The sequence below is a fragment of the Falco rusticolus genome, chromosome 12 (genome assembly GCF_015220075.1).
Source record: "Falco rusticolus isolate bFalRus1 chromosome 12, bFalRus1.pri, whole genome shotgun sequence".
Taxonomy (NCBI): Eukaryota; Metazoa; Chordata; class Aves; order Falconiformes; family Falconidae; genus Falco; species Falco rusticolus.
Genome location: NC_051198.1, coordinates 12,168,363 through 12,191,180, shown reverse-complemented (window position 1 = coordinate 12,191,180; position 22,818 = coordinate 12,168,363). Strand labels below are relative to the sequence as shown.

The following is a 22,818-nucleotide window of genomic DNA, read 5'->3' as shown; positions in this document are numbered from 1 at the left end:
GTCAGTGATGATAGCAGAAGTCTGTAAAAAACAAACCCACGACCGTCCACCAAACTAGTGCATCCCAATGCATGATAAAACTGTTTCTTTAGTGCAAAGGGCAAGAGAAATTGCATGAGACAGGTTTTTACGTGGTACTTGATGTAATACTTTGTTGGTTTATTACTTTCTCAGAACATTACAGAAAGGTAAAGGGAGCAAAATCATTCTCAGATAGAATTCAGTCCTCTTCTGCTTGCTGCACAGAGTTAAGCGCAAACAGCCTACGTGCCACCACTGTGGGAGTAAAAAGCAGCCATAAAATTGATTTTACTTGACTCCTCTGCCTCTGTCTAGCATGAAGGAGAGGGAGGTGCAGGTTATGGTTGTTAGACCACCCTTTCTGTTAGCTGTTTCCAGCCAATATGGATGTATTCCTGATTGCAACTAATTTGAGCAAAATAATGCAGCTGCAGACTGTTACATTCTGTCTTGGACTAAAATCCTGAGTCTCCATATTTAGTATTAGTTTCTGGGTATTGTTTTGCGATCCCACCTCTTCTTGGGCTGTCTTGTTGCTTGCAGTGAGAAGGCTGATTACCATATGTTAGCAGTTCTAGGCTCTGGTGAAATGAGTGAAGGTGCTGTAATAACTCCCGTGAAGCTGTACAGCAACTGGGAGTGCAGAGGAAATAAAACCTGTATTGGAGCTGCTTTGAGGGAAACAGCATTCCCTTTTTCACTAGGCTGACTGGATTATTTTCAGTTTACAGACAGGAAAGAACACATACAAAGTAATGTTTTCAATTCTTAATCAAATACAGCTTTCCTTTAAGAAACTGCTTTTGGGGAGAAGCTTTAGCCAGAACCTAAGCAACACTGACATTGTATCAGTCAGTGGGATACCACCCCCTTTCATTTCCTTACAAACTTGGGATGAATGTTGAAACAAAATTAACAGGAGTGCTGGTAGCTGTGAAGAATGTGAAAAGCCCTGTAACAGCTGTCTGATAAAGAAATGGTAGGGATGATCCTCACATCGGTACTCACATTGGGCTGGACAGTTCATCTCCTGTCAGATATGAAAAAACAGAAATTAAAGGTAAATGCCAAATAATTAGATGAGAGAAGGTCTCATGCAGTATGTACCTGAAAGATGGGTATTTAGAAATGCTTAATTAGTGGTAAAAACCAAAGTCCATTAGCAAAGGAGTATCAGTCACTGCTTTTTCTCCTAAGAACTGAAGGCTTAATGCAACTAAACCCATTTATTACGGTGTTTTCCAGGTACTCTTTAAACTTTATGTTCTCTGCCAGTTAGTTTCGCAACTTATATTGCTTTACCAAGCCTATGAGAGAGGTTCAAAACCAGTGTATCCTGATTGTGTCTATAGCTATATCATCCAAGACAGGATTACAAAAGTAATTTGCACTTGTATTTAATTTATTTAGTGCAATGAATTCATGCAGTTAATTTAGTTTGGCCAGGGGACAAAAAGTCCCACATCAGCATTTGCTACAGTACTTTTACAATTCACATTTGATCTATCTGGCATTTGATATAACATACATGTGTGAACAGCCTGCTTCAAGCTGGCTACAATGTCTACAGAAGAGAGATCATCCAAGATGCTAAATGACCTGTAGTTATTTCTTGGAGAGTTGAATTTGTGTTTCAGAACTTAAGAAAGGCTTACAGGTTGAAAGTTTATTTCGGGTTTGTAAAAGGAAAACCTCTGCTTTATAAGGTTAGTGTCCTAGACCAAAGCATTGAATACATACTCTAGTTCTTCCAGATCCCTTCTCCTAGTTCACTACCTACATTCACAGTGTGTTCAGCTACAGCTGTCTTCATTCTGTATTAAGCTTGCCAGATTTCTTCCAGACTACATCAAAAGCTTTTGGTGTTGAAAGCTTTGGATGCAGAGGGGAAAACAATTAAAAGGGTCTCAGATTCGGGGCAGTAACAGTTAAACCCACCACATGCTCAGCAAGCACAATTTTAGGATAAGCATCAAGTTTGCTGTAACAAGCTCATTCTCTTTGCTAGCTTTTGGTTAATTTCCACAGGAACTAAGAAAAATGTTATCTGGAACTGCTGGACTTCTGGAATCCTGTCCTGAGAAGGTGGGTGCAGATTTGCATGACTGGAATGGTATCTCTCTCTCCTCTTTGGTATGAGGGCACATTCTTTTCATTATTATTAATGTGATTAATCAGTGAGGTTTTTTCTACATTCTTAATGGTTAAACATGCTATTCATGGTTATGTCTGTAATTTAAATTATTTTGCCAGCATTCAAGATGACTGTGTATGTGTGGATACTTTCTTTCTCTTGATTAAACGGTATTATTTTTAAAAAAATAAAATTAAACTTTTATGAAATAACACTGGATCCTGAGTGCTGTTTGTTTAAAAATTATTCTCTAAAGAGGATTTTAAAAGTGCAGGCTACTTCAAGGTATTAATAATGGCAAGAGATGGCACTAGATTCTGAAGCTTCTTGATTCATAGGGCCTTTATGGCCCTACAGTAATATAATTTCTGTCTCTCTTGGAAGAGCTGTGTAAAGTAGTGAAAAAGGCTTTTTAAAATTCCTGTCTCTTGACCTAATCTGGAATCTTCCAGCTATATTTAAACTCAAATACTATGTTAAATTATTCATGCAAACTTTTTGTCATATGTTCACAGAAGTCCCTTGTTAACTCTCCTTGCAATTATTTCACCTGAGGGAGATGGTGCCGTGTCTCACCAACAAAACTGTCCTGACAGCAGCTACCAGGCATGTAAAAGAATAAAGACAAACAACAGCCTGTTTTTTTGCATAGCTTTATCATAGCAGTTGATTATTCTAGAAAACAATGTGTAAGAGATTGCTTCTTGCAAGGCTGCAAGTACTTTAGGCTTTGTGCAGTCCCACAATCCTGGTATCTGAAAGTGAATAAACAAACTGGCACCAATATGTATATATATATACACACACACGTATATACAATAACATTTGTGCAATCCGTACAGTATGTAGATAGGCTCATCCTGCTTTATATGTGATTAAAAAACATAAACTAGTTTGTTGCTGCTGATCAGGGAACGAGAGCACTTTAGAAATATTTCTTTTCCCCACACAAGCTCTGCACAATGCTAACGCGTTTCCTAGCAGCAGTGCCTGGTAAGTCTTGACCATTTGTATAATCTTAAGTATTGAATTATCAGCTCTTAGCTTGCTGTTGCGTTATAGATCAGCTTTCCCTTTCTTGTTCCTTAATTTGCTACTGCAAAGGCTGACTGGTAAACTAATTACCATAGCACTGACATCCTTTGGCTAATAGAAGTGTGTCTAGAAGAGACTGCCTGTACTTTCATCGCTTTCTTCAGTAACCAAAGCAGCAGAGTAGCAGAGATCCAGCTACCCTAGAAAATAAAATAAGCATGTATTTGTGCTGATAAGGTATTCAGAAACGTGGCACAGTACAGCTAGTGACGCACAGCAGCATTTTAACCTTGTTCTTTAGCAAAAATTACTTCCTGCCTGCAGCAGGAGAGAAGCATTGGTTGGAGTTGCTAATCTGGTAGCCTCATGGAGGTGAAGCTGTCTGCAGCTTCATCTCCCCCAGTCCAGCCAGTAGCAAGGCTGAGTGTGCACTCCCAGGAGGCACGCATACACACAAATATGTGTATGTGTATCCATGTGGCCAGCCACACAAGTAAATACACGTAAACCCAGAAAACAGCACTTCTGCAAATGGAAACAGGACGAACAGCATCATTCTGTTCCCCTCTCTGGAGTGAAGGTCATTAGTGGAACATGCAGATGAACATACAGCATGGGTCCCTCCAGTAACAGGCCTTTGGTGCTCATTTCTCCAGTGGCTGGCCCTGGATCCTTGCTCGCTCCAGCTGCAGACACCTGGTCATACAAATCCCCAAGTCCACTGCTCCGCTCATGTGCTGGTACTGGGACCTCCTTGTACCCACAACACAGGTGCACACAGATTGTGGATCCCTTCCATAACTGGCCTTAGGCAGTCCGCCCTGTAGCTGACCCTGGTGCCCTCCTGCCTCCGATCCTCTCAGACAGAACCTGACGGCACAGCTGGAAGGACTGAAGAAAGTCTGGAGAGCTGAAAGTAGTGGGAGGCTGCTAGGGTAGGAGGGGAAGTGTCATACGTGTTTATCCTGCTCTTGATCTTCCCATGGCATCTGGTTTTAGTTAATACTGCCAACAGGCTGTTCAGCGAACCAGTGCGTGATCTGAGCTGGAGCTGCTGTTCCTAGATACCCGGTGAGTGCAGTGGTATTTCTGGCAGCCAGCAGGGTGTCTGTAACACAGTGGCTGGATTCTGCTGCGCCTGGGCACTCCGGAAAAGCTGCAGCATCCTCAGATGAATTACTAAAAAATTTTATTTTGATGCAACAGTGATGAGCAGCACTTTAACATGCACGCTCTGCACCTTGTAATGCTCGAGTGTGTTTCATGCTGTTCCACAAGTGCAGATTTCAGGATGCCTCAGTCATGGGGATTTTTGACAACCACAGAGCAAACGGACAACACCTGCAGTGGGGTACAGGCTATAACAAAATAAGGTTGGCGTCTTTGGTTTCCTGTAGGAGCGAAGTTTAAACCATCAGGGTGTGTGTCCTCCACCTCAGCGACCCGTTCCAGGCCAGTCCAACGAGCCCGGTGGCAGGGCCGTTGCGCAGAGCTGAAGGTTAGTTACACTTTCCCTGTAAAGACGATGGCAACTGAGGGAACTGAACGGTGTCACACCCCTGCCCTGCCCCCAGAGGCTACAATAATTTTACAAAAAGCAGCCAGAGCACTGCCGCAAGGAGTTTCACCGTCAGCACGAAGCCGGGCAAGCTCCGGGGCACGGAGCACAGGCCGCCGCGGCAGGACAGGCCATCACCCTCCGGTTCGCGCAAACCCACCCGGGGGAAACGAGGCCCGCGGAAGCCGCGATCTCCATTTATTGATTTTATTTCGCCGCGCAACCGCGACACCCACCGCTGGCCCCCGCCCGCCTCCCCCGCGGGCGGCCCTACGGCGGCCGCCAGGGGCCCCGCGGCGCGTGGCATGCCGGGATTCGTGGTCCCGGCGGGGTCCCCCCGGGCGGGGCGGCGCTCGCTCACTGAGGCGGTTTGGCCCCTCCGCCGCCCCGTCCCCCTCCGCCTGTTGCCGCGGCGCCGCTCGCCACAGCACATTCCAGCGTGGGGTCTGCGGCGGGGAGGGGGCGAGGGTCCTTCCCCGGGGCCTGTCCGCGGCGGCGCCTGAAAAGAGAGGAGGGAGCCTTGGCCCGCCCCGGGCTGGTGGCCCACAGAAGCAGCCTGGCGCCCGTCTCTGGCACCCGCGCCTCCGGTTATCGATGCTGCCTGGCTCGGCGGGCAGGCGGAGACCGGCGCGGAAGGCGGCGGCGCCGATCAGGCATAGCGGTGGGCGGCCCGAGAGAAGCCGGGTGAAGGGTCAGGCCGGGGCCCTGCGCTCCCCGCTCCCTCCCCACCCTGACATGCCAACCCGGCAGTCGGCGGCGCAGCAGCGTGCGAGCAGCGTACGTGGGGCCGCCGGGCGGGGGGGCGGCGGGAGGCGGGCTGGGGCGTGCCAGGGGCTCCGGGGCACGGCGCGGTGTGGCGGCTGAGCCCGCCGCGGGGCCGGGATGGGCTGGGGGGCGGCAGGTGGCGGGGCTGCAGCTACTGGGGGAGCTGAGTCCCGCTGTCGCGCAGGTTCGCCCCCCGTGCCCCGCCGCAGGATGGAGTTCGAGCTGCTGGAAAGCGACGTGCTGGAGTCGCTGGAGGACCTGGGGTAGGTGTCGGGGCCGGTGCTGGGCGCGGGCCGGGAGCGGGGGGTCGGTCCGGGGGGGGGCGCCGCTGCCCGCCTCGCGCAGGCGGGGCCGGGGGGGCTGCGGCCCGGGCGGCACCTGGGGCGGTTCCTGCTCGTCGGAGCTCAGGGGCCGCCGCCGTAGCGGGGCTGGGGTGGCGCCGGCTGGGGCCGAGGAGAGCGCCGGGCCGGCCGGGCCGTGCTGTAGCTGCGCGGCCTCTGCCAGCCCTTCCTCGGGGCCTGCCGGCTGCCACGGGCCTGCCGCGCCGTCCGGCGGCGGGGCCAGCCTGGCCCAGCGTGGGGAGAGGAGAGGGAACCTCCTCAGAGGAGCCAGAGGACAAGAAAGCTTGTAGGCCTTGTATTTAGCACCAAATAATAGCAAAAACATTGTAAATAATGGAGTACTTTTGCCTTTCTTTTTTTTTTTTTTATTTTATGTAGCATAGGAAACATAAGGGAGAACAAGGAGAAGGTGCCCTGCTGCCAGCCTGCGTGCCTGTAAACTGGAGAGCTCAGTCAGGCGGCAGGCACAGTTTTACTGCTGCTGGTTCTCTGCAAACAGCTGTATTTACTCACATTGGCCGCATTCCCGTAAATCACTTTGTGGCTGGGGTCATTATGCTCCAACAAAGATTGTATTTCCAGGCTAAGCTGGTGGTGATATTTTCAAAGCCTGACAGATAGGCTTCTGTTTTGGCAGGTATTTCTCTGGCTGAAATGTGAAAAGGTCTCTGCCACAATGCACGTACCGGGATTGGCTTCTTTTTTCTGCCGTATGTTTAAAAGGAGATTAGTGACTTGAAGGAGTTGTGATTTGTGCTTCTTCTGTGTGTAATTATAGACAGAAAGTGATGGTGTTGATTTCTGACATAAATAAAGTGAACAATGAAAGCAGATTAAAAAGATCATATCAACCAAGATTGGCAGCAGTGGTTGAGAAGAAAATTTGGAAGGGGAAAGACATGGAGCTTCAACAGTATTGGTAACAACTGGGAAAACTACTGCATGTCACTAAATTATTTCTGTTTCTTTTTGTCTGGGAAGACTGTGGTGTTTGAGGTTTTAAGTTTTGGCAGCAGCTCCATGATCCTTCACAGTTCAACTTGTCTTCATGTTCTGGATAGAATAAATATTTCTAATATATTACTCGATTTCATTTTTTTAATAGCATTGCACAACAACAAGTTGTTTCTTTTTGGATCTGTGCCCAAGGTGCTCAGATGGTGGCTTCTTGCCTTGTAAGTCAGTTAGTTGAACTATTGAAAAAGCAAACAAACCGGACAGCATAATGTTACCAAAAGAGGAGTGTAGCTCTAGAATATGTGCCATTGGCAGGAAGGGAAGGAAAAAGCTGCTCGCAGTCAGGAATCTGCAAGTTGGATTACTGGCCAAATAGACGTGCAGCTGAAGTCATAATTATCAGAGATGATACAGTCAAGATGTCCTGTCTGTCAAAGAAAAATTCTAGAAAAGGGGCCTCTGATGTGACCAGTGACTTAAATCCAGATCCTGCCAATGCAAAAGGCTTGTCATCACTTCCCTTTTACTTTGATGTATAACTGGATGTTTCTATTCTGAGTCCCAGATGTTTTTATATATGTGTAGGTCCGAAACATCTGTGAGATGGGACTTAAACTTGCTCTGGTTGGCGTAGGAGTTTTCTAGCCTACCGTGGAAATGTAGTAGGGTTGTAATACATCAAATTACAGCTTTTCACCTGCAAATTACAGCTGCTAGTAGATTAACTCTGTGTTGTTAATCGAGCTGCTCTGTGAGGTAAAAGTTATTTTTAAGCGTGGCTTCTTTTTTGGTTGGATGAAGTAACAGCCTGTTACAGTGCAAACTAAATCCTGTGTATATGATGTTAAGCACAAGAACAAAGTGTGCAGAGTAATATTTTAATTTGCTCTTTGAGATTTATTTTTTTTTTAAATTCTGAGTTTTGCCAAGTGTTGACTGGACTCACTGGGTTGCTGTGACATAGTGGTTGACTTTACTTGGACATTTGAAAGAGGGATTTCAGTTCATTATCCTCACTTTTGGTTGTCTTTCTGTTTTGGGTGCAGTGTGTCGAAGTAATACTGTGCTTTTTTTCTTATATACACTGGTAAGCTCTGACTTTGTGCTTCCACCTGGTTAATAAGGCAGTCTTCTCCCTACTCTTCCTCCTTCCTCTGACAGAGTATCAGTACATAGGTGTCCTGAAAACTGTGTCTTTTAAGACCTGATCTGTAGACTTATGCTTTCTTACACTAGGCCTGATTTTTGGCTTATTTTGTTTATGCAAAGAACTAATTCTATTTATTTTTCTTGTGTCCATTTAAGAAGGTGATTTTTCAAAAGAGTTTTGCAGGTCACTTTTGTAACATTTGTATGGAAGACTTTGTTTTGCATGGCAATCCTTTAATACATGATAGGAAATGACTGAAAAGTTGGGAGCTCAGCAGTGATTATTCAACATACTGTAAAGTGGTGCTCAAGAATGATACTTTTGAAACTGCAGCTGGCCTAGATAGATATATTGTAACTAACATCTTCAAGAGCTAGAGGCAGAGAAGTTGCCCCTGTATGTGATAACATTTTCCAGCCTTAAACCTTTGATGATGATATTTTGTGACAATCTCTTTGGCAGTATGCTAATGTGCACGGAAATGCTGAGTTTACTCAGATGTTTTCAGTATGCTTTTTTTTTTTTAAGAGTTCAGTACAGGAATCTTACCTGTTTTGATGTTCAGTGTTGCAGATGTGATGAGGGTGTATCTCTCAATATGTATACAGCATAAAATACATGTACTACAGGACATCAGTCATAGCAAATGTTAATAAACTGTGCTTTTGTTTTTTCAGTTACAAAGGTCCATTGTTAGATGATGGCGCGTTGGCTCAGGCAGTCTCTCGTGGAGCCAGTTCCCCTGAATTCACCAAACTCTGTGCTTGGTTGGTATCTGAGTTACGGCTGTTCTGTAAACTAGAGGAAAATGTTCAGGCAACTAACAGTAAGTAGCCATAACTCTAGCACAGTTGTACACTTAATGTGTGTTCTTTGCATGCTGTAAAGATTTGGGCTGACAATTGCTAAATCTTTTGTACCAGGCAGTACTGTCTGCATGCTGTCAGGTTTTGGATATTTTCCACCTCAAACTTGCCTAATGAACAGCCAGTACAGGTTCAAATGATAGCGAGGATAAACAGTCTTTCTTCTGAAATTAGCTTTTTACTTTTAATTGTTCAACCATAGAGTTTTTTTTAAAGTTCTTGGATGGGTTTAAAGAAACATTAATGGTGGGGTTTTTAATTAGATCATGAGAATACTTCTATTTCAACACTTCTGTTTGTAATTTTGATGTAAGTAGTACATGCTGTTCAAGGGAACATTCTCTTGACTACAGTACCATATTTTCTTTTTATTGTTGGTTACCTTAACTTTGTGCTTACTATGTATTTTTCCCTCCGTATGAAACACACTGTGATAAGGAGCCTGAAAATATTTATTGGTTTGGTGGTGAAAGCAAACCTTAGTTTTCCAAAAATGTTATTTTTGGTCAGTAGTCATGACATTCTACAGATTAAATTGTTAAATTGGTATGATAACCTGTACTTCTGAATGTCTACTGTATTAATTCATAATGCCTTAATGAGCTTAATTTTCAATCTACTCCATGGTCAAAGATCAGTGTCTTTCACCTCAACATGTGTTCTTTTCCTGTTTCTTTCTGGTTTTGACACGTTCATCCTTTCTTCTTTGAGTGCATTGGGCTCAATTTCTCTGTAACAATACAGCATCTCAACTATTGTGGTAGTATAAGGTTCCTACTACACATTTTGTGTAAAAATACAGTCCAGAAGTGTTGTAACAACTATTTCAAATTCTCAAAACACAGTGATAAAAATTTTATTTGTAGTACCATCAAGTCCTGCCTTCATTTTATGTGACTTGAGTTTATAAATAATACGTGTTTTGGATTGAAGTCCCTTTTCAAAAGAAGAAAACTGTTACCTCTCATTAATCACTGTTTTTTGCATAACTTGGTTTAAATTCAGATTAGTTTCACTAATTTCTGACACAAATATCAGTTTAGGCTTTGGTTTATGTGACTCAATTATTTGTAAAAGATATTGGTATGAAATAAGATCAGTTGATGAATGCGAGCTTACAGGGAGAAGTAGTAAAAACATGAGAGCTCATAAACCATATTATTCATGACTTTATCAGAACTATCCAATACATTTGTAGTAGGAAGAGTTAGTTGATACTTAAAATACCGCTGTAAAATTGGTGATGGTTTTAATGTCAGTTTTCATTGAAGAAATTACCAGTGGCTGGCTGTTGAAGTTGGGAAAAGCTGTCAGTGAAATGTCATTTTACAATAATGAGGAATATTATGGCTCCAAATAGGTTGTGCTATGTCTTTAAGAAACTCAAAGAACGCATTTGTCTTCCGTTAAAAGCAAGGCTTTAATGTTAAATAACAACTGGAGCAAAGCATCGTGCTTTTTTTCTTTTTTGTAAATAGCTAATTACTTCTAATTTTAGCCACATATATATATATATTAGTTGTAAACAAATTATTATTCTTTTCCTTCTAAGGTCCAAATGAAGCAGAAGAATTTCAACTCGAAATGAGTGGGTTGCTGGCTGAAATGAACTGTCCATACGCATCATTAACATCAGGAGATGTGACAAAACGTCTTCATAATCAAAAGAACTGTCTCTTGCTGCTTAGTAAGTTAAAAAGGGTGCTTGCAAGCAAACCTTGGTTTTGTGCAAGAATCATAGTATTGTTTCTTACGCTTAATGAGATACTGTTTTGTTTACCACAACATATAAAACCAGTTACCTGAAATTATGAATTATTTTTTCCTGTAATTTACAGTGTCAGAATATTGCACTTTTGGGTCTCATAAACTTACCAGTCACTCTGTAGCCGGTATATGATGGAAAATATTCTGAGTATTAACCTTTTTCATACTCACAAGCAAAAAGCCTGTCCTGTTGCTTCTCAAAAGGTACTCTGAAGGGGGAATGATTTGAAGACTTCTGCCAGGATTTAGCAACTGAACTTTGTTTAGAAAGGTTGTAAAACTGGCCACTAACATCAGATGCGTCATCGTTTTGGAGCCCCCACTGTGATTACTTGCAAGGTGCAAATAGACTTGCATTTTCCTACACTCTGACAATTAGAATTGTGAAAAAGCAAAAATGTTTTATCCCAACTCCAGTTCTTTTGATCATCTCGTTTAGTAAATAGCTACACTGTTGCTTTCTGCTGATTGAAATTAGCAGTAGCAACAGTGATGTCTTTCCTTTACTATTTCACCCAGCAGATCTCAGTACCTAAATTGGTTTTATCCCTGCTTAGGAAATGTTAAAGGAGAAGAAATAGTACTTAAATTTGGTGAAAGTATGTGATTGTTAGGTATCCTGTAGTATGTGAGCCATAAAACCAGACTTTTTTTTCAGGAGAAACAGAACAACCCTCTTTAGTGGAATGCCAGGCTATTTTACATTTTAATGAAGTACAGCACAGTTTATGTCAATTGGAAGATGTAGCAGTATTACTGGGGTGTAAGTAGTTAGGATTGTCTTGGTGTGCAGCATCACTAGAATACAATATTAAGTACTGGCATCTGCAAAAATAAGTACAAGAGTTTTCAGGTTGGTTCAGAAAAGGTCTGCCAAAAAGAATCATTATCTGGAGAACATTTATGTCTCACAGTGATAGACTTCTAAGTATTTGTCAGAGGAAGTTGAAGGTAGCTTGAATTCTTGAAACAAAATGCTGCTGCTGATTTGTTTTTCAGGAGGTCCTAACAGGGTGTAAATAATTAAAAGTTGAATATAAGAAAAATCTGTACAGTTGAAAGAACTTGGAAAGGATTCTTTCCTGCTTTTACATATTTGAAGAAATTTATAATTTATAAGGTGTTACATGTCTTTAGCAGAAGACATTCTAGAAATCTAGAAGTAATTCTAGAGATCATTAAAATCCTTTGTTCTTTTTTTAACCTTTTGATCTGTCACAATTTTATAGGTAGTAAGCTGCTTTTGTATAGCCGTGGGTTTACATCCCTGCTTACTAAGTCTGTCTATCAATGCAGTATCTACTTTTCGATCCTAATTTTTAGAAATAATTATTGCTATGATCATCCAGCATGATTAATAATAAAACTATTGTTAAAACCATGCATTTTTTTCAGTTCAAAAGTTGGGACAATCACAAGCAAAGGCTGTGTGCTAAATTTATATCACTGTAACTGACACCTAATGCTGAAATTTTGGGTGTATACCATGTTCAGAAATAGTGATTTTAATATTTTTTTTGTTTGATCAGGGAGTTGTAATGTGATGGTAGGCTCTTGCAGTTCCGATACTGAAGAGCACTACAGGCATTCTAGCTTCTATTTTGTCAGTTACTGCCTTCCTTTCTGGAATTATTGTAAACCTGAATTCTTGATAGCACTTTTAAAAGTGGAGTTATTTTTTCACTCTGCATCTTGCCTGCGGAAGTAGAGGAGATTCATCCAACATTTCATTTCTCTCTACTCATTTCATTGCTTTGTTTCCTAGAGCCTCAAGGAGTGCTTGCTTGTCTAGCTTAAAGCACATATCCCAGCCCTTCATCCTGCTTATTTCTATGTTCCTAGTCTCCTGTCCTTGCTGGGCAAAGCCTGAAGGAAGAGATCTGTGCTCTGTTGAACTCTTGTGATTAATACCTGTTGGAATCATAGAGATTTTTTCCAGGCTTTAATTGGTTGTGCTAAACTTTTCCCGTTTGTTGTGGTTTTAGCATTGGACTCAGTGATCAGTGTTCTGTAGATAACAAAATTATAGCCCTCACTCTTTCTAAAACAGTCCATTTGCACATTTGTTGGTTGTAAGCACTTGAGTTCTCACTGGTTCTAAAATAACTTAACTCGGCTATATCTGATGCTGAAATCTAATTTTTCTTACCCCAGCATACCTCATCTCAGAACTGGAAGCTGCCAGAATGCTGTGTGTGAATGCCCCTCCTAAAAAAGCACAGGAAGGAGGTGGCAGTGAAGTCTTTCAGGAACTAAAAGGCATATGTATTGCTTTAGGGATGTCCAAGCCTCCCGCCAACATAACGATGTTCCAGTTCTTCAGTGGAATTGAAAAAAAAGTAAGATCCAAAGGAACAAAACGAGAATATTTATGATGTTACTGTTTTGATGGAAAATAGTTCTGCTACCAGGGAGAGATTTGCCTCTTGTGAAGCTCCAGCGTTTGAATTGTGAAGGGAAGTTAAAGTGGTTTACTGAGTATGCCAAGAGTCAGGATTTTGAAAATTAATTTAAAGGCTTTTTCCACGCCAAGGCATGAGGTCAGGGACTACCGCTATCATTGCCTTCTGGGGTGAGGTATTTCTTACTCTGCTCTAGGTTATAATGTCAACACCTGTTGCAGAAGACATGGAAAATGCTGAGTTTAGGCCTCAGGAGGAAGAACACTAAGGAAAAATGCATTCAAAGAAATACACCTAAACAAATTTTTACAGGAACCTACTGTTTTGAAAATGATTAGGTTAAAAGGTGTTGTAACTAAAGTAAAGTTTACGCCTTTTCCCTAAGGCTTATAAAGTGGGGAAATTAAGTCGAAGAGACTGTCCAGTGCACAGGCCAAAGGTTGGGGACAGAGTTTTTAACTTACATTAAATAACTTAACTTGCAGGATAGGGGAGAGCAGAAGAGAACTTTTGTGAATTGTCAAGAACAGATACAATTACAAAGCTCCCCAGAAGACTTTCAGAGAAGCTGACTAACCTTTTAGTTGCATTGCACTTAAATCTAAGCAACTGAAAGCAGTGCTTCATTTGTTTGCACAAAATCAGTTTGGATTGACCCATGTAAGGGGAAGAGAATGGGATTTTCCAGCACAAGTCTAAGGTGTAGAATGGAAGCAGTTTGTTTTCTAGTTTTGTCATTGTCATGGGCATTAAATAGATACGTAAGAAATCTGTGCTTCTGTTTTCTATAAAAGGTAGAAAATATTCGTAACAATGAACAATGCTATCAAGCTTTGCTGGTGAAAAAGACTCTATAAAAATTCAGAATACAAAGTAGATGAAAATCTTTTTAATCTGGGAATTCTGTTATGTTTTACTAATTGACTTTTTTTACATTGCCTTGCAAGGTTAATTGAATGTTAACTCAATAATTTATATCCATAGGTGGTTATATTGGGAAAAAAAAAAAGGAAAAAAAGAACAATCCTTATAGATTAATAAAATAAATTGGGAATTTCCAATTGCAGAGTTTTCTTTAAATCATAGCTGTGGTGTTTACAGTCTAAACACTTTGGGTGTTGGTAGAGTTTGAGAAGAAAAAAGTAAAGCTGACTAATAACTGAAAAACTTATTTCACTTTGTAAATGAAAATACATCACAAAGTTGAGCAAAATGTGAAAGTTTTACGCTTGACTGTAAGATGGTACTTATAACAAGAGATCACCCTGAAGTTTTCTTAGTTTTAAAAAGTGAGTCTTAGAATGGCAATATTCTACATATTCTGATGTAGCATGTGAAAATCAAGCTACCTTTTTCTTCACATATACATATTATAGTTTGGAGTAGGATCTTTGTATAACTGACTCTCTTAATGATCCACCATGTTAAAAAAAGAAACTGCTGATACTTGAATGAACTGCTACCTCTGCTATTCTGAAAGCATTTGGTTTTAAAAATCTTCGAGTTAAACTGGGCTCAGCACCTTTGGAAAACCAGGTCACCGAACATGTTAAATCAATTGCTGGAATAAACAGCCAAGGAAATTGGAAAATGTGGTTTGCAGCAGTGGAAAAGTGAAGTTTCATAACTCCAGTCTACTTTGATCCAAGTTTTTGTTGTTGCTACTCTGTTTCTTACCCCTGAAGTCCTCAGAAATTTTTAAATGAGAAAGATAACCTAAGTTGTGCCCAAACTTTTAAAATGCAAGTTAAATTTAAATTTTCATATTGAAGATTTTCTTCTTTTGATTGTGCAGAGATGGGTCCTTCTTTAGGTTGCATTATATTTCACATAGTCTTAATACAACCTTTTTGATACAAGCATGGTGTATTTTTTCTGAATTAAGGAGATGATGTGTAGAATAATCAGTCTGTCTTCAAGGGGAGCTGTATGTATCTCATAGAATATTTCTGTTTTAACTGTAGGTCAATCTATAGTCCTTTCTCTTAACTTCTAAATAATTATAGCTAAGACTACCACAAATATAAAAATAGTTGCTTTCCAAAAGAAGTGTGCTTGGTTCTCTGTCCCAGAGAAAACAACTTGATATGGGAGGTTGCTCTGTCATGCCTATGACTGTCTGAGTGTCCTCTGTTGTAATTTAAATAATGAAAAATTAATTTTTTTGGCTAATGCTTATGTTTTCATATGTCTCCTAACAGCTGAAGGAAACCCTAGCAAAAGTTCCACCTAATCATGTTGGAAAACCTTTACTGAAGAAACAACTGGGACCTGCTCACTGGGTAAGTAATGGCAGATATTGGAGTCTGTTTCCCTTTCAGGTATATAAAATACTGATCTTTATTCTGTGTGTAATGCTGCAAAACATTTTTCTCCTCTCTTTCTGAAGACGTAGAGACAATTTCTTGCAGTATTTTACATATGTGTTGGTACAATAAGTGTTCAGCAACTGATAAGATCTTAGGCTCGTGAAACTGTATGTCCAGATGCAGGCAAAAGTTTTCCAAAATAAAGGATATTTAGAGTGGTGGTGCTGACTTGCATGCTTGTGCAGTAGCTTAAGGCTTCTCCTGGCCCTTGCCAGCGCTGTCTGTGTGACCTAGCCTGGTTGAGGTGGTGTCACATCCCCTCCTGTGGCTTCTTTCCAGCTAACCTGTGGGTCTTCCCATCATTTCCTCCTCTCTTTCTGTCCTATTGGAGTAGTTGGCTTCCTTCACAGCCTGTTCTCCAAGAAGCAGTGAGTGTGCAGGTGGAAGCTGGGAGAGGCTGCACACCCCAGCTGCAGAGCCACAGTCATCTTGAGCTGGCTTTTGTCACCTGCTCTTTTAGAAGGATGGTGCCTGCACTGGCACAAAGCTATAGCTACTGCTGCAAGAATGTGAGTCTGTCTTGTGTTGCTTGCTTAAGGTTGAAGCTCATTTACTCCCAACAGTCTGCTTCCTTCAGTGTTGGTATTGTTAAGGCTGAAAGTGGGCCCCACCACCCATCTCCAGCCATGCTTCAGTCAATACATAAATTATTTCCTTAACGGTGCGTATCTCAACTGTTGCTTGCCTAACCACTGTCTGCTACCAGGTGTGTTTCTAGTGATGGCTTTTCCCTGCAGGGCACGTCGTTTTCTTGTCTATACGCAGATTGTGCTTTAATCAAGATCCTCTTACAGTACTTTACTTACTTTTAGTCCTGTCTTTGCTCTATCTTTGTCCCTAAGCTTACTGCTTTTTAAGCAGTCAAGGGCACCCTGGTCCCTAGGACTTATGTATGTCCTTACATTTCTTTCAGCTTGTTGCATGTAGTATTTTTGTACTTTTGCTTCTCTGTCCTGGTGGGTGTTGAGAAATGCCTCAGCAGTCTGTGCAGTTCTTATGTCCCTGCTGAAAAACAGACAACTGGGCTCTTAGAAATGGCAGAAGGCTGAACATGAGGATAACAGAGCCTTTGAAGCCTTCAGGAAAATACTGTCAACAGGCATAGCTTGATGTGAACCCATTTGGCAATTGCAGGCTTAAGTTCTGCTTAGTGTATCTCTGTGTGTCTTGCTGTCTTCCATCCACATAGTTTTTCTTAAGCAGAAGCATTTTATTTATGATCTATAGGTTATGTTTGCAAATTTTTGTTTCAGGAAAAAATTGAAGCAATTAATCAAGCCATAGTCAACGAATATGAAGTCCGAAGAAAACTGTTAGTCAAACGTTTGGATGTTACTGTGCAGTCCTTCGGCTGGTCAGATAGAGCTAAGGTACAAACAACTTGCTGTGAAGTCCTGGTTGATGGTTATGCTTTATAATAAGTAACGCTGGGAAACTGCTTCATTGTTTCATCCTTCATGAGAAAGAAATAACTCTAGGAGTTGTTTGGTTTTCGTTTGAGTTTCTGAAAAAGTTTATGACAATGTAAGATGACAAAAAAATTTACTTGGAACCTATTGGTTGGATTTTGAAACTATGTAAAATGAGAAGGTAGACCATGTGTATCTATACACCAAAGTCAAAACGTACAGTTAAATAGGCCACTAGAATAAACTGGTAAGAGGAGATTACTGATACAAACATTTATGTTGAATACCATGACATCAGTTATTAAGTGGTGTGTCTGTATGATGGTGGAAAAGCATTTTCCTGTTGACCATCCCTTAACTTACTTTGTGCTGTCCACAGTGATCAGATTTCCTTAACTCAAAGTGTGTCTGCAAGCACAACTCCACAGATGCACATGAGAAAAGCTGCTAAGGCACTACTTGTTCTTACCTCATAGACAGGGTAACATCTTATGTGCTTTTGTCTTTGAACCATGCAAGTGGCTGTGACATGACATCAGTTCTCTGAGTATGTGATACATATTCTGCTTTTAAAGAGAATTACATGGTTTCCCTATTTCCTGTATTTCATAGTGAAGAAGGATGAGACTTAAAAATAGTACATATGATTTATTTTCTGGGAGTAAACCAGATTGCTAACATGCTGTTAATTATGCTGCTGGCAGTGTTTGAGGCTGAGTTATTAGTGATAAACTGACACATGAATCATCAAGTGGTTTTTTGTTGATAAATAATTTATTCAAAAAGCAACTATATTTTAATGATAAACTGTGACCTTAGGTTAAAAACCAGGGACTTACTAATTGTGTTAATGCTTTGGCATCCAAATTCTGGTTAGTTTTGTTGTGGGTTTTTTTTTTTCCCTAGGAGAATTCCCAGACACTTTTGAACTTGACTAGCTACATAAAATCCTTCCGTAAAACCCACAAATTGTCTATATGCATTTATATCTATTGAAATGCAAATCTAAATTTTTAGGACCATACCAATGTGAAATTGGAGAATGTGGCTGTAGTATTCCAGACATGCAATACAGTTTAACAGTCAGTGCTTTAATATGTGATGGTGATTTAAAAAAATTATTTTAAAATGTAAAAAGATCAGAATATGGTAGTATAACTAATAACTTCTCCAGATAGTAGGAACACCAGTAAAAGCTTTGTAGTGTATTATTAAGGTTTTTTTTTAAGTTCCAACATTTCATGTTCCACCTAAAAGCATAATATCATGTCACCAAAATGCTGTGTTCAGAGTTCAGTCAAACTTGCCAGTTAAGAACATACTACTGCTCTAGTGAATACTGTTGCTTCTCCTGTCTTTAGCCAGCATCAGGTAAATGATGTGCGTGTTTTCCTTCATTTTGAATAAACTCTGCTCAACTTGTAATATGAAAGTAGAAGCTTTTGATTCTAAAAACTTAACGCTGAGTCACTTGGAAATACATACTTGCAATTCCTCCCAGATCCAGTTTTCTGCCTTTAGATGGAGAATAGGATTTTAGGATTTAAAATTTGCTCCTAAGCTCTTGCCCTGTCAAGAGATTTGTTGGAAAACCTGGTTTGCCTGTCTCCATGCTGTCATCTGGGGTCCAGACAAAAAGCAGCTGTTTTGTCTGAGCGCAGATTGCAGTCTGGTTTGTCCTAACTGCATCACATCGTACTCTCTGTTAATAACAGAAGAGAGATGTAACTCATGTATTAACTCATGGCTGGTAGCACAGATTTCTGTTGTGTCAGTCAGTAGGAAACTGCTGTCATACTTTTGAGGTGTTCAAAAAAGCTGGTATAGTTTAATGCCAAAAGGCAAATAGAGGGAGAGAGTGCCTACAAGGCAAAGCTGATGTGTAGGATCTCATTTCTAGCTTGGATACTATATATATGGGACTGACTGAATTAGAACGAGCACTTGACAGCTTTAGTTCTGCCAGTACCTCTTGATGGCTTGCCTTTGTGAAGAAGCTGACTGGAACACAGAGTGTGGAAGAGCTAACAGCCTTTTCCTATTGATGCGGTGTTAGAGATAGGGTGATGCTAGCCTGACTGGCGTGGGTGTGGGTCAGGGTGCAGGTGCAGAAGGAGGTCTTGAGGCTGGACGTTGTCGTGTTTCACTTTCAGTAGCTTTTAGACATTAGCAGTTATTTGCATAACTATATGACACACTTCTATTCTGTGATTGACTGCCTGATAGTAATACAGTCTGCGTGTTAATCTTAAAATTGTCAGAAGATCAGTGACTTGGCAGTTTGGTCAGCATGATGTTTCCTATATTACTTAAGAAATAACTTTGATAAATGCTAGCATTGTTGGAGTGATTCTTAGTTACAAAGTGAGAACTCACTGGTTTTATATTAATTTTTGTTTGATTTGCCATAGTGTCTTGTTCTTCAGTGTTGATTTGATTACTTTTGTGAGGTGTCCAATTGTTTTCCTATTACTTTAGCTGACTAGGTTTTGTTTTCCTTCTTTCCAACAGAGTCAAACAGAAAAACTGGCTAAAGTCTACCAGCCAAAACGTGCCCTTTTATCTACTAAGTGCACTGTTTCCGTTGCAAATCTCTTGGCAGCTCGGCAGGATCTGTCCAAGATTATGAGAACAAGCAGTGGGTCCATTAGAGAGAAGACTGCATGTGCCATCAATAAGGTACCTTTGGTGACAAATGGCAGCTTCTGTTACAAATACTTAAGAAATTTTGAATGTTGTAATAAATCCTACTTTTTTTAGGATTGTAAGTGGAATTTGGAAATAAAGGATAAGAAACTTGGTGTTTATGTATTCCAAGTTATGCATCAGCGCATCATGGGAACTAACTGCAGTTTCACCTGTTTAGGTTCAGAGTGCCCCTTCTTAGGAGCAGTAAAAAATTGCTGAATATCTTTGAGTACTTTCAGTGGGAGTAGGGCTGCTCTGTCTTACCAGAATTACTGATGTTGTTACACTGCTACCTGATTCTGTCACCTTGTCTAAAAAAACACCTACATAGTAACTGTGTTTCTGGTCTTTGTATCACAAAGCAAGGATCTCACAAGTTCGATTCCCCTGTGTACACAAATAAAACAGATTAGTCAAGTGTGTAGTTTTAGTAATGACATAGTAGGAGTATGATTTAGACTAAGCAATTTAACTTGTTTAAAAATAATTATTTTACAGGAATAATAGGCTCAGAAAAGTACACGTGCTGAACTTGAAGCTCAGTAGCTAAGTACGGCAGTGTACTTGGTTCTTCAAAATTTGTGGGTGTACATGCATGCTTTTCTAAAGCCTTCTGGGTACCAACTGTATTTCAGGGAAAGTTCTAATTAATTTAAGATAGAATGGTGGTGAGCTGATTTGACCACACCCTCTCCACCCCAAATAATTTTTACATGGTTTTAGTGTAGTTGATGTGTGGAATGTAAGAAATTTAAGTGGGAAGACAGGTGTGACTGTATCATCAGGCCATATGTATGTTTTACTAGGAATGCGATACTGCCCTGCCCTGCTGCTGATCTGTATTCTGTTAACTTATCTCCATTATCAATATTAAATGTTTTCCAAGACAGTAACGTAAAGTAACAAAGTAACCTGCTTCCACTGAAGTTCTTCTGTTACATCCTTTTAAAACTTGGAACAGGACATTTGCATTGCTTCGTTTTAAGTCTTGCTGAATTCTTAATATCACAGCATCCTTAGACAGCTAAAGATTTCTAGAGTCTTGCTCAGTTCTGATCAGTGTTGTCTGATACCTGCTTGGCGTGTAAGCTTTTGCATGTCCTTACTGAAAAAAAGAAGTCTTTATATTTTGTGTACCAAGCCAATGGCTTCTACAGCAATTTAGAGCAGTAGTTAGGGGAGAGACTAGCCCAGGTCTCCTGACTTGTCTTGTTAACAGTGCTTGGAGTACTAGATAATCCCTGTTTCATTTTTATTAGTTGGAAACAAAGGTCTGTCACATTCAAACAGACAAAAGTTTACCTTGATGAAATCCTCTGGATATAAGAATCCATGAGCGGCTGCTGTTGTGTGTATCAGTAAATGTGACTCTTCTGTGAGGTGTTGCAACTCCTATGATGGTTCTCCCTTTCCCTTTGCAGGTGCTAATGGGCAGAGTGCCTGACAGGGGAGGAAGGCCCAATGAAATTGAACCACCACCTCCTGAGATGCCACCGTGGCAGAAAAGACCAGAGGCTGGCCCGCAACAAGGTGGCGGCAGAGGAGGAAGAGGTGGCTATGAATCTTCATATGGAGGGCGAGGAGGTTATGACCATGGCGGTCATGACCGAGGAGGCAGAGGAGGCTATGACTCATCCTATGGAGGGCGAGGAGGTCATGAACAAGGAAGCCATGATAGAGGGGGACGAGGAGGACGTGGTGGTTATGATCATGGCGGCAGAGGTGGCGGAAGAGGAAACAAGCTTCAAGGAGGTTGGACGGATGGTGGAGGTGGTGGCTACCAGGATGGCAGCTACAGAGAGAGCAACTACAGAGATGCAGGTTTTCAAACAGGTGGCTACCATGGTGGTGGTGGTGGCTACCAAGGAGGAGGCTATGGTGGCTACCAGTCATCTTCATATTCAGGAAGTGGCTACCAAGGGGGTGGCGGCAGCGGTGGCTACCAGCAAGACAACAGATATCAAGATGGTGGGTCCCACAGTGATCGAGGGGGTGGGCGTGGAGGAGGGAGGGGTGGCCGTGGCGGTCGCGGTGGCCGTGGTGGTCAAGGAGGAGGCTGGGGGGGCAGAGGTGGACAGAACTTTAATCAAGGGGGGCAGTTTGAGCAGCACTTCCAGCATGGGGGTTATCAGTATAATCAATCTGGCTTTGGACAAGGAAGACACTTTACGAGCTGAGGCTGCTAAAAACTTTTGCTTCAGCAGAGTTCATGTAATAGAAACCTAGTTTCAGAGGCCTGGCTTAATTGCTGCTTGAATTAGTACAGGTTTATACATGGCAGGTAGAATCTCTGGGTGGAATGTTCTGGATCGAGCAAGGTACAATTTCCTGTAGATCTGTCCTGCCCTCCCCATCCCCATCAACCTGTCTGAATTAAACACATCATCACTACCCACTGCACCCTAAACATCAACTTACAGCCATGCTTTTTAGATGTTGGATTGGTTTCCTCTGCTCAAAACACTTTTGTTCTGAAACTACCTGTTGTTTGCCTTCTGCTTTGATTTAGAGAAATACGAAGACCTGCCTGCTCAGATTTGTCTGTTATAATACACAATAGAACTTCTGCATTTTCCCCTCTATTCGCTGTTCAATTACTTGTTCTAAAACCAGTTCTGAGTACTGCTTTTTGGCTTGCTGGCCTCTTGCTTTAGTCATGAAGATGTTACATACACATGCGTGCACACAGAGTGAACTCCCTCTGACAAACAGGTTTTTTGTCTATTATATGAGCTCTACTGTGGATGCCATGTTCAGTAGCCTTATCTCCCGCTAAACAAAGTTTCCACACCTGCTCAACTCTGAAGACTGATTGCCGCCAAAATCTGCAAAGGTCATTTAAAACTAAGCTAAATTGTGAACCGATAGTGTGTGTAGGCCTGTAGTTAGGTGTAGCAATTCAAACTGACCTGCATCCATCCAAAACAAGTTGCTCCTCCTCCAAATCTAATTTTTACTTGAAATCAGCTGAAAGAAATGACAAACTGAAATTTATTTTATTTGCAAGTTAATACCACTGGCTCAGCAAATCTAGGGCAATTTGTTTTGGGGGTTGTCTTTTTAAATAAATGCACTACGGCCTGGGAAGATTAGTTCCTGCATGGAGGAAGCCCTTTTATTATTGCTGCAGAAAACAAAGCCTGGCTGAGTTTGATGTTCTAATGTTTGTGGTTTTTTTTTTTTTTTCTTTACTGAAAGCCACATAATGCTTCTTGCTGGGTTTTTTGTGTACATAAACATTGTCAAGCTGTGAAAGGAAATGGCTGAAGGTGTGCTGTTGTATAAAAGGTGAGCAATAAAAGTATCTGTATGTTCCCTTTTGCTTTCGTTTCTTTTCCTTCTTGGTAGTAAAAAGA

The 22,818-nt window shown here is 41.4% G+C and overlaps 1 protein-coding gene across 1 annotated transcript; it reads left to right on the top strand.

Moving 5' to 3' along the window:
* The first annotated feature begins 5,169 nt into the window (after nucleotides 1-5,169).
* On the top strand, nucleotides 5,170-22,781 carry FAM98A (family with sequence similarity 98 member A). Its single transcript, XM_037405195.1, has 9 exons — nucleotides 5,170-5,525; nucleotides 5,698-5,776; nucleotides 8,639-8,787; nucleotides 10,380-10,514; nucleotides 12,749-12,933; nucleotides 15,198-15,278; nucleotides 16,619-16,735; nucleotides 19,286-19,453; nucleotides 20,884-22,781. Exons 2-9 carry the CDS (start codon nucleotides 5,724-5,726, stop codon nucleotides 21,637-21,639), a joined length of 1,644 nt encoding a protein of 547 aa, XP_037261092.1. The 5' UTR covers nucleotides 5,170-5,525; nucleotides 5,698-5,723; the 3' UTR covers nucleotides 21,640-22,781.
* The last annotated feature ends 37 nt before the right edge of the window (nucleotides 22,782-22,818 follow it).

What these genes read in the sequence shown, in the direction of transcription:
- FAM98A (XM_037405195.1), top strand. Translation starts at nt 5,724, where the DNA reads ATGGAGTTCGAGCTGCTGGAAAGCGACGTGCTGGAGTCGCTGGAGGAC. An exon ending in GAACTGTCTCTTGCTGCTTA is followed by an intron (nt 10,515 to 12,748) that starts GTAAGTTAAAAA and finishes TTCTTACCCCAG; the next exon opens with CATACCTCATCTCAGAACTG. An exon ending in AACTGGGACCTGCTCACTGG is followed by an intron (nt 15,279 to 16,618) that starts GTAAGTAATGGC and finishes TTTTTGTTTCAG; the next exon opens with GAAAAAATTGAAGCAATTAA.